Raw genomic sequence first — 12616 nt, 5'->3', positions numbered from 1 at the left:
GTTGCAGCATGGCAAGCATGTCAGACAAATAGGTTGGTGCAAGACCATGAAGTGCTTAGAAAAGACTTAGAAAATCAATATGGACACTGACAGGCAACCAATGTAAAAACTAAACAACAGGTGCAATGTGTAACCTCCTAACCCAGACCTTCTCCTTCTGGTCCTATCTGCAAGTAAGTGTGGCTACAAGTCCTGTACGGTAAGTCCTGTAGGTCAAGGTTGAACCACAAAGTCACTGCAAAATGTTTGATGTTTACAACTGAAATCAAAAGTAAAAGGTGTATTCATTTTTCAGGTAAATTAAAATTTAACTCAGCCTAGAGCAATACAGCACAACTAGAGCACCTCATCCTCTTCATCTCATGCCAGCATGCCTTCATCTTTTTTATGGCAGTTTGATCACTTGTGTCGACCTCATGCGATCCGTGTTCAATGGACAGAAAACATGAAAGCAACTAAAGGATTTATAAATAGGGCGGAGACAGAGAGAAAAAGACAAGATAAGTTTTCATCCAACCATCAGGTGAATTTGAACTTCTAACTGAAACTGTGTGGAGTCAGTTATTATTTATTCAACAGAATGTGGCGTGTTGATTCATTCATCGACAAAACAACTTTTACGCTTCAAGTGGATGTGAAAAGTTTTTCATGATAATGACAGCATTGTGTTGAATTTTGCCATTTCCATTCTGCTGTTCTGTTTCAATAAATCATATTACTTCAGTGGAGAGGAACAGGCAGAGGCAGAACTGATAATCACACAGACAGATTAACTTCCTGAGTGTTCACCAAACAGCACAGAAAATCTTCAAACTGATAACTTTTTCTCTTACTCTGCATTGATTGGCTGACGTATAGCAACCAGTGTCTCCATAGTGACATAGAGGCAGTAGCTTGGCTGTGAGCAGGGGATGATCAGCAGGCCTAAAATGCACTGTGGCCACTGTGACGAAGCAAAAACATTACGTCTGTAAAAAAAAAAAAAAGAAAAAAGAAAAAAGAAAGCTGCAATTCAAGCACACACAGTCTGGGCACACAAGCATGTGCAGACACAGCAAACAAACATATATGCACACACACACACACACACACACATCTCAAAGCACTCTCCTCCCTTCACACAGCACACCCTAATAGCTGTGATATTGAGCGGTTGTCATTTAATCTTCGAGGAGAAATGCAAGCTGAGCCCCAAGATGAAAAAAAGATGCCACATCTCTCACAGCAATATCTCTCCACTGGCAATAAGTTCAGATTTCATTATACATTATGCAAGAGACAATCTTCTGCTCTAAATGAAATGTGCATGACACCTAGATGGCTGTCTGACTCACTAGATTGGGAAATGGTAAATCTGAAATTACCTGGATAAAAAGACACATTATGGCTACCTCGTTTAGAGGATTGGTACGTTTATTTTTTTTTGTTTTTATTTTTTCATGGTAATGCTGGTCCTGAAGCACCGCCACTCCCCACATGTTTGCATTTAGGGAAAGCTGAGAAGTGGATTAAATCTCAGTGTATCCATGGAAACAGTCTTGACATCGTAGCGTCAATCACTGCTCTCAAAAGGTTGCATCTTTGCATGATTGATGAGGTTGAGTGCAGATGTGGTGACAGAGAAAGAGCATTTTAGGAGCGATGTGTAAATGATCTATATGTGAAAGTGATGAGAGGAGCCACTTGATGCTGCATCCTTATGGTCCTTGTTGTTGTTGTTGTTGTTTTATGTTGTCCATGGTTTTTTCTTCTGATTGTGTCCACGTGCTTTACTGCTCCCTCCTGCAGTGACCCTACCTGTATTTATAGTAAATCAGCACAGCCACCCTATTAAAAATTTCTCTACAGGGGAAAAACCGTCAGAAGATGCTTGATGTACTTTTGAGTAGACATCCCTTAATCTCTGCATTAATTAGAATATGTGTACTTGCAAAGTCCAATTAGGGTCAACATCCCTTTAGACTTCTGACAACATCAGGCCTCAGGGAACAAGGAACAGGTGCTACTGCACAAAGTGCTGTTTTGACAAGCAGCGCAGCAACAGAGACAAACAGCAATTTCTGTTCTGTGCAGACAAACTCGTCACCTCACATCATAAAATCCCTCAGAGGTGTTCTGTCTTCAAACTGCTGTCAGTGTCACCTTTAATGTCATCTTTCTCAACTCTCAATTGCCACCTCACTGGTGTGCATTTGACAGCACACCTTAGAGAGAGTGCGTACTGAAGTTTGTGGTAGCTCACACGTTCACGTGTGCACAATTATCTGTCTAGATACAGTGTGCGGTACGTGTGTTGACGTGTGTCTGTTCGTGTATCATATGCTGGCGAGTGGCAGTCACCTCTATGTGTGAATCCATGTGGTGAAAACATGCACAGCTGAGAACAGCACCCTCTACTTTTTCCAAATTACATGACATAATCACCTCGTACTCTCCAGCCACTTCATCACTTGTCTCCTCACACTAAAGAACTGGCCTCCATTCGCTTCATGTGCTTACGGTAACGCCTGCTTCATGGAAACAAATATGTTGTATGTTGTATTTGATCAACATACAAGCAAACTTATGGCGTTGACTGTATTTTAACTGCTTATAGGTTTAAAGTTCAGAAGACTATACAAATGGTATTAATAGTGTAGTTAATATATGCTGATTAGAATCAGCTATGTGGAGGTTGTTTCTTACTGTAGATGTAATTCATCTGAATCTTCCTAACAGCACTGACAAAATATTGGATTTTTCAGGGGCAATAGCAACATGACAGTGTTGTGGTCTTTCTAAAAACTGATAGTGTCATCACCTGTGATGAGGAAAGAAAAAAAAACCCCAAAACAATCTTTTTTTGGTGAAATGAGAAAAAAAGGTAGTGCATGTCACTGTAGGCATTATTGTGTAATATGGAATGATTCAGCATTAAAGATTTCTTATCTCCAGATTAGCTTCAAACTATTCTTTTCAAGACTATGTCAGTTATTTTTAACTAATATACTGAAAAATCTGAAAGTAATGTGAGCTGATTAACAATGCCGCATGCTTGTCTGTAGATAAAGTCAGCCATTAAATGTTACTTTTTTCAGCTGGTAGGGTATTTTCAAAGTCTTCTGTTATGTTCTGAGCAAGAGCAGAATAAGATGAAAAGCAGAACAACCCACAGACTATTTTTCCACCGAGAAACAGGGGGATCAAAAGGAGTCACAGTTTTAAGTAAACCAAACCAATCCTTGGTGTTCACACTGAATAGTTTTAAAAAAGCCGCAGCTCCATGTTGAACTTTGCGTGGATTATATCGAGCCTTGCTAGAGTGGCAAGGAATTCACTGGTAACACAAATGAAGCGTAAAAGACATCCACCCCCGTCCAACCCAGACCCCCTCCCAGTCAATTCACCTGGATGTAATGCAATCATTAAGCCGCCCTGTGAAGCCCCATCTAATGCCAGTGTTTTCTCTCTCAGACCGATGGCTCCAATAAACCCCTTATTAATTTTGGCTCCAGCACAACCCTCACTATTGAACAAGCTGAGAAACGAGCTCCTCTCTCCACAGTAACGGTGGACTGACTGCGCTGAGAGGTTAGGAAAGTGACAGTAAAGGCCAGCTAATGATGTTGAGCAGCGAGAGGCGAGGAAGCCAGGTCTCTTAGCAACAGCTTCTCCTCTCTGCTGACACTCTGATACAGGCTGGAATAAACAGAGTTTGGTGCATGTGTGTGTGTGCGTTTGTGGGTCTGTGAGAGCAGATTTGCATGTGTCTGTAGCAGGCATCATCAGTTTGATAATACAAATAGCTTAACTTAACGTCACATTATTTTCTTTCTAAATCCAATTAGAGATGATTTTTGCTTTGTGGTAACTGATCCTAAGAAATTGCTTGTTTGTGTGACTGTTTTCTTGTATGTGGGTACATAATGAATTCAGATGGAGAACAATATATTGAAGAGATAACAGTTAATAAAGCTGTAGCGGGATTGTGTGTGTGTGTGTGTTTTGAACCTTACAGGACACAATTCACACCTGAACTCTTACACAAACTGGTTAAATCAGAGCACAAATACAGTAGAAGCACACACACAAAATATTCATATTCCAAAGATTCATGCAGATTGTTTTATATCATTTAGATTGCTTTGAATCTCCAGTCCTGCCCATAGAGGTCATTATGTGTATATGTTATAGTCTGAAAACAAACACCAAAGGAGATCCAGTTTAGAAATTAAGACATGACTTGCAACTTTACTTGAAACTTAAAATTGTCCCTACTGTAAAATCCCCTTGAATCACTTAGCTACTGTGTGTGTGTGTGTGTGTGTGTGTGTGTGTGTGTGTGTGTGTGTGTGTGTGTGTGTGTGTGTGTGTGCTTTCACTAATTGTGTGAAAGTTACAGTTTGAATGATGATAATTACAGACTTTGGATGTTAATGTACTGTGCATGTAAATGTGAGTATGCACTGTTGCCTCTGCACTGTCATGTGTCTCAGATAAACATTATACAGTATGCGAGGGCATTGCACCCTCTTGAGTTGAGACACGGGAACTTCTGTTTCTTTCCTTAATGCCACAATTTCACAATCTGTGAATCCCACCAGCCACAACGCTGGCGGTTCACCACTACACTTATTTTACTAATATTAATTTGACTAATTAACTTAATTATATAACTATAACTACACCTACCAGAACCATTACTTATGCACATATTTTGCACAACACTTTTATTTTTACAATTCACAAGTCAGGTCATATATATATAATACATATAAGTATTGTAATGTTTATAATGATTATAGATTGAATTCCATTTACTTGACTTCTGATTTTGTTTGCATTTACTACTCTTAGTTCTTATCTGTTTCCTTGTTTCCTGCACTAAAATGTAAATTTCCCCTCTGGGGATCAATAAAGTCTTCTCTTATCTTATCTTAACTTAATCTTGTGTTTTCTTTTGATTTAGTGTTTCATTCTTTTATTGTTTCATAATTTTTTCACATAAAAAAATCTGATTCATATTTTTCAGGGACAAAGAGAGAGACTGTTTCAGCACAGAAGGTTTGACTCTACACCCCAACATCAAAATGAGTTCCATACACACCGATTAAAAGCCAGTTCTCCAGTCCCGTTTCTGGAACATTTCACAAACTCTGAAGAGTTCACAATAAAACCTTGGTCAGTGATCAGTGATCTCACTGATCAAACATTGTTGCTTGTGATTGTTCAAGTTGAAAGATTCCACCAGTCCCAGTATAGTTTGACCTACAGCAAAAAGTTTAAAAAGATTTTTTTTTAAAAAAGATTAAAAGATCTGAAAATCACCTATTACAGTCTATGTGTGAGTTGTGATTATTAATATGATACAAGTGCTTGTCCTGTCTACAACTCTGCTCACTGTTATTAAGATCACTGGTGATCTGTCTGCCAATTGTGATGGCGAACAGATGGAGATTTTGTAATGCCTTAAATTGCATATTAGCCTAATAGTAAATCTGTTTGAACATCTTGCTCAGTGACCAGCTGCGGGTTCTTCGTTAGCTCTGATTTTCCACGACAGCTTTCTAGGTGTAGTTAGCTTGTCCTCAGAAGCTGTCTGCAACTATGGACAGAACTTCCAGAACAAAAAAGACTTTGCTAAAAGACTGAATAATGATTGACAGTTGGGTAATAAGGCATAGTAATACCAACACCACTACTTTCTATATGCAATATGGGTATAATTTCCTGATTAAGCAGTTTTTATCATTGGTTTATAAGTAACAACCAATGGCTTTATTAATTGTTAAAAAAAAAATCATTTACTAATGCTTTATAGATAATTTTTGAGCCATCAATAAGAACAAATTTTGGGTCGCCAGGTTGTGACAGGTTGCGTTTATCCTCCTTCAGCAGGACACTTGATTTGTCTTTTTAGCTTCTCCAATGTAAATTCTGACCTCTGACCTTTTGAGAAAGAGTTGCAGAGCATCTGGACCCAACGTTTTAGAAATACAGTCAAAAAACCTTTGTTAATGAGTTGTTAATATTTATCATTTCAAATGACCGTTGTTGATGCCTTATCAGAAAGAGAGTTATATATAGAATATATATTATATAATATAATATAGATAATATATATAATGTATATAATTTCAAAAACTTCCCAAGCTCTCTATTAAGCCAGCAGACTTGTGGGCATATTATATTATTTATTTAAAAATGTATTATTGACTAGTAATGACTCAACTGTCAACCCAAATGTTGTTTTTATTAACTCTTTATAAATGATGGCTGATTATAATGTGGCACTGGAATACTTTTAAAGACATGGGGGAGAAAGAGTTGAACATTTACACACACAGCTTTAAACACACAGCTTGAAGACTATGACAAACTTTCACTCAAGCAGCAAACTTTGAATCCTGACTAAATTTCAGGACCAAGGTCAGCTCTGCAACCAAGGTTAGCAGGTTCAGAGAGGGGGGTGTAATTGGGGGAAACCCTCATAATACTGAATCTGATAAATATTATTATAGACCTTCTATATTTATTGATGGTACTGTATATGTTTCCAATAAGCCAGAGAAAGAGGTTCTGTTTTGTCAATAATACAAACAAGAGAGGAAGTTACCACCACATCCTGTAGATGCATTATTATGAAACTTAGTTATGCAATGCTGCACTTCTGATGTTAGCTTAACTTCGACTAGGTTTTGTGTGACAGCTGGTGCAATGTTGCATCTAAATGGTTAAAACTTCACTTTTCTGCTTTGACATAGACTGTAGATTATCATCCTGCTTCTGTGAATGGAGATCATTAAGATCCTGGAGCTCTGCGCTGCGTGTGCAGAGAGAAAGCTTGTGTTCAACAAGCCAGAATAACCCACACGACTTCCTATGTATATGAAAATAAAATATTATTGAATAGTTGATGCAAACACCGATACTGAATCGAATCAATCACATTGGAATAGAATAGATGTTTGTTTTAGGGGTGCACCGCCTTGGGATAATAATGATAAGATGTGTTTACAAATGAACTATCATAACTGTTTTCTATTGGATATTGCTATAATACAGTAGATCAATGTTTTGCATCGGTTTTAAAAGTGAAGGTCAATCCGTCGTATTTCCTGTTCCACGCTGCGCTCTCTCTCGCTCACTTGACGCAGCTGTTTCAGACGGCTGCGCATCCCTGGACTAAGCTGTCAGCAGAAACTCAAAGGAGCAGGAGATACGCGGACAGATTTGGGGAACTGCTCCCAAGTGAACACGGTAAAACGGAGATTGTTTGTGTCTGAAAAACCAGGGGACTGCGGAGAGCTCAATCCTTGTCCGGGACGCGACAGAAGCGGCTGCGAGAGAAGCTGCTTGAAGCTGCGGTTGTTGTTGGAGCCGTCCTGTTTTTGGAGTTTGCTGCGAATTCTTGAAACTTTCTACCCTGCAAACGTTATCCAGAGGGCAAACTGATGCTGTTAAAGCAGATATATAAAACTTGCATTTGTTGACTTTGCAGCAGGGCTGGAAGACCCTTCTTGTTGTTCGGACCTGGTGTGTGTAAGGACTCACATAGTGGTACCGTTGCAGGAGGTGTTGCTGATGCAGGAGTGGGAAAGGATTTAGTGAAATTGTGGACCTCGTTTCATAAATGCTTTCAACTAAATGACTGACTTGCAGGATCTTTATCAAGACTGAACTCTGACAGACCGCATCTTCCTGTGTGTTGCCTTCACCGTTGTGCAATGTTGATGAAGGAGTACCGCATCTGCATGCCTCTCACAGTGGAGGAGGTAGGTGAAGTTTTCTTGCTTCTCGTCTTGGTTTGGCTTCCTTGCAAATATATGTCTACCTGCAAGCTACAGAGTTGCAGGTCAGCACGTTTTTTGTTGGATGTGATCTGTAGTTTTTGCTGCGGAGCTGGTTATTAAAGTTGCCAATGATGCGCTTGTCTTTTTGCGTCGGAGGGTTTACAACCGAGGTGCGGTCAGGCAGCGACCGCGGGGTGGAGCTGCTGATGTCTCTCCTCGATCGTGCTGCTGTAGATTCAAGAGAACCTGTGTACAGCAGCAGTTTATTATAGGAAGTGAAGAACAACTGTGTCTAGATGATTTTTGCGTGTTTGGTTCATGATTGTATGCTTTGTGATTGTTCAGTAGCGATATGTGTACATGCAAATTGCTTTCTACTTCTGTTTAAAGCTCTCGATCTGTTTCTTTTCTTTCAAACACCACCCTGCATTTTGATTATTTCATGGTCACCTATTACAACATGGGGGATATGTCTTATTTGTTGTATTAATGCTGAAATTGATGCTTGTGCAACAGTTGCATGCATTTAATGTCACTTTGGCCTAGAGCTAAATAACTAAAACAGATTTTATGCTCATGTCTGATTGTGTTTTATTTGTAAAGACACATACAGTGTGTGTGTTTGGAGATCGATAAGGCAAACAGAGGATGAGGGAGAGCAGCATCTGCTGAGTGAAGTTCCCTTCAGGTCACAGTGACACAGAAACAGATTCACGATCAAGTAATGGTGCTGCTACTGTTTTGACATTTCAGGATGCAAATATCAAGCATTATTTCTTGTACTCAGCACAGTTATGACTATTTGATTTTGCTATTTTTGATGTTAGTTTTTCATGGAGTTAGTAACTGTCTGCATTTACTTGTCCAGCTGCTGTAAAGACAAATACTCTTCATGTGATTCATTCCAGTGTAACCTGAAGCTAAACCACAGATGTTCCACCTGAAGTATTTTATTCAGCTTAACAGTGTCATTAAAGTTTTACACACCATTTAACCCAGTTTATGATGTGACATGAGCTGCCACCTTCAGGGAGCCAGTGCACTTATAAATAAGTGTGTTACCATAGTGGTTCATTGAGTCGATACCTTTAAATTGTAGTATAGCCAACCGTGCTATTTGTGAAGACACAATCCTTTGTTGCAGACAGACAAAGCCCGTCGTATTGTTCTGAGATTGGGTGCAGAATGACATCGGAGTCACACGTTTCATCCAAACCAATCAGAAAGCAGTCTTGGACAGCCTCTCCTGAATTCTGTTGATCTTTATCCTGCTTGATCGTCCTGCTTTAGACCCCCGAGTAGTTTCTGTCAGTTTCATGTTTATAATTACCAGGATTCTACTTTATCACATCTTGTCTTAAGCCTGATTGGCTCTTGTGCTTTGCTTCGCTCCAGTGATGATGGAAGACACTGTTGTTATCTGTGGCCAGCTAAAGGCTATTACATCTGTTGGTGTTATGATAATAATGAGGCACAATCTGATCCATTGATCTGTCATTAACTTGACAAATGAATATTTGTAATCTATTAATTTTTGCAGTTTGCAAGTACACATCTGCACACACAGACACACAATTCATACCTGTCATCACTAGGATTGTGTGTGCATGTGTGTGTATGAGAGATAGAGAGACAGATGTGATGTCAGAAGGGTTGAAGTACATATCAACTCTTAACACTGGAAATTGGAAATTACAAAACAATAATTTAGAGCTGCAACAATTAGTCGATGAATCAATCAAGAGAAAACGAATAGCCATCAATTTTGATAATTAATTATTTTGAGTACTTTTTGAGAAAAATCTCTTGTTCCACCGTCTTAAATGTGAATATTTTCTGTTTTCTTTAGTCCTCTATGATGAAAAAGACATTTTAGGTTGCATCTTCGGCTGTTGGAAACAGTGATTTACATTTTTCACCATTTTCTGATATTTTGTAGACCAAACGACTAATTGATTAATGAATAAATAATCAACAGATTAATTGACTACAATGATTGTGAATGGATCTCTCCCCTTCTGTAACAGATTTTGGCCGCAGGTAGAAAATGCAGCTGTAGATAAAGTAGAAGGAAAACCATTTATTGCCCAATTAAATGCAGCAGCAACCAATGACATGTAAAAGTAGTTGGTATCTTTCAGTGTTGCTGCCGTCTGGACTCAAATTACAAATTGTGCTGTTATGAGCGCCTGTAAAAATTTGATAAAACATATCTTCACCTCACAGATTCCGTATATTTCCCTTGGATTCATGATGAGTAATGATTCGCTCAGTGCTCTAGTGTCCCTGTCATATTATATGCAACACTTACACAACACAGCATAAGAGTCACGAATCAGAATCTCCTTGAATGGCACTGCAGCATGAGGGCAACAGGCTCCTCTTCAGATATGAGTGTGTTAATGAAGTGGACAGCTTTGTTGCACAAAGACATGACTAGACAGCTAAAGAATTTTTATCACCAACTGTCTTCAGCAGCCTTCTTCAGGAGACTCGCATCTTTAAATGCAGATGAAGCCGAAGTGCTGCTGAGAAAACAGATTGGAGACACTGTTATGATGATGTCGTCATGGGATGAGTGCAATTCAACTGACTGTTACAGAAAACATTTCACTATAAATAGCTGTAGCACTCTTTTCTATCATGCAAATAAAATGCAAATATTGTCCTCCTGGAATAACAAATTCATTTTAAATATGAATGCTATTTACTAATTAGGCAAATAACATGGCTTGATAGAGAAATTTGACTTTGCAATTTTTACAATTCCTTTAGATTACTGCTTCATATGTGTGTGTAAATGGATAAGCCTTCTGGAGATATACTGCCTAGCAGACAATTCATTGACAGCTTTGACTAATACAGCGTCAAAATTCAGGGAAGATATGTCCCCAGAACTACATTATCCATCACTGTTATATGAAGACTTTAATTTGGTTTGGTCAAAGTGTCTCTCAGGAATCTGCCATTAATCAGAAAACATTTCAGTCCCTTCAATATGATGACAGAGGCCGAAGGATGTATCTGTCACAATGTACACACAGGCTACGCACAAACCCTTTCACCTTTCACCAAGTGCTGACATCCTTTGTGATCACTCTACTGTCAATAATCGTGTAGCCACAGGAAGAAAACAAAAGTCTGCCAGAAAAGAGTCCATCAGAAAGTGTCATTTCACAGAATTTACTGTCAAATCAATTTCTACATGTGTAGGAAGTGTCTGATAGTTTGGAACTGACAATGAATTTTAAAAAAAAGGATGAAAAATGTGTAAATCCTAAAAATAAATAGATATGGACTTCAAGGCTTTCAGTCTTAATCTCTGTATTGTTGCATGAAGTCGTAGTGTTTGTGCTGATAATACGAAGCATCTAACAACCTCCTGTTGAAGCTAACCCATGTTCTCCTGCAGCAATGACACCTGTTTTGATTCAGGTGACATCAGTTAGTCAGTGTAAGATCAGTCTCTGGGGGTTTCCATATGTTTGTTTTTGTCCCTGCATACTGAGATGCACCATGGCACATCTAGGCCCAGACCCAAGATCTTGTTTACGTCCCCAGAGTGGAGGCTCGGTGCTCTGACTAACGAGAAGCCTGTTCCTTCGTTGTTCCCTTGAGGAGCTCATATCTCAGCCAGACGGTGACCTGGCTCACACGCAACCAGATGGAGAGAAACATGCTCACTCAGATGATCTGCCAGACGTCAAAGGATCAGCCAAAGAGAGAGAGAGAGAGAGAGAGAGAGAGAGAGAGAGAGAGAGAGAGAGAGAGAAAATGCATGTGTGTTGAAAAGGTGATGGATCACTTTGGGTAACTATCTGAGTCTGCCTAAGTCACCAAGATTTAGTTTTGACCAGTGTTTTGCAGATCGATAATTCTACAGTATACACATATTGAAGCAGTTCGAGGATGCAGCATCACCACACTGTGACTAGTATTTTGATTTACTGTACAACAAACATCTATTGCTTGCACTATCTTCAGAGTACAATCTGTGTTTGTAGAATTGGTCACAGCACTTTGGCTGACCCTGACCTACGGTCTATAAGAAAAACAGAACAAAACAGTCTGTCATTCCTACAGTTAAGGGTGCCCTCACACCTAACCTGTTTGGTGCAGTTCAAACAAACTCTGATGCTTTTGCTTTTTTTTAGTTCTGTGTATTTGAGCTGGTATGAAAGTGTTATTCAAGCTTGAAAAGGAAGATCTTGTTACACTTCTAAGACTCTGGTGGGGTTCATTTGTGGTGAGAAAGCAAATCAGATCAACTACAGGATTAAATTACAGTATGAACTTTTAGCATGAAAAAAGCTTTACCACTGTTAAATCTGTATGCAGATTGGAGGAAGAGGCCTCAAAAGTGACATGTAAAAACTGCACATATACAGTAGCTATGGAAATCTTTTTGTAACCATGGTAACATTTACACCACTCATCACCTGAGTGTGTGCCAGTGTGAACACAAACCAATAAAAACAATGAACTAAAAACAATGTTTTTCTTCCCCCTTGGTCCAGATGAAATGAACCTAAATACAGGTGTGAAAGCACCTGAATCTCTTTGTATTGATTGTTTTTATTCTGTCAATGTTCTCTAATATGCTTCAAAGCCAGTATGCTGAAATCAACTCTTTTCTACGGAGACACGTTATTACTGTACCAGACAATTACTTGATAATCACTTCAGTACCAAATAAAACAGCTATGAAATTTGTTTTCAGACTAAGGGCCAGAGCTGTCACTGCCTCATCAATTACCATGCAGTTTTCTCAATTAATTATCGCAATTAATTAACCATTCACTGGTTGGCGAACAGAGAGCGTCTTTTCTGCACCTGTGCAGCAG

At 39.0% G+C, this 12616-nt stretch overlaps 1 protein-coding gene across 2 annotated transcripts in view; it reads left to right on the top strand.

Moving 5' to 3' along the window:
- The first annotated feature begins 7124 nt into the window (after positions 1-7124).
- The window catches only part of LOC122966628 (cytoplasmic phosphatidylinositol transfer protein 1-like), a 51477-nt gene continuing 45985 nt past the window's right edge, over positions 7125-12616 (top strand). For both annotated transcript variants that reach the window (XM_044330879.1, XM_044330878.1), the window contains exon 1: positions 7125-7754. In XM_044330879.1, the coding sequence (XP_044186814.1) occupies positions 7707-7754 (48 nt within the window). In that variant the 5' untranslated portion in view covers positions 7125-7706. The remainder of the gene's footprint in view (positions 7755-12616) is intronic.

This window comes from Thunnus albacares, chromosome 17 (assembly GCF_914725855.1).
Source record: "Thunnus albacares chromosome 17, fThuAlb1.1, whole genome shotgun sequence".
NCBI classification, from domain to species: Eukaryota; Metazoa; Chordata; class Actinopteri; order Scombriformes; family Scombridae; genus Thunnus; species Thunnus albacares.
This window is presented reverse-complemented; position numbering and strand designations above follow the sequence as displayed.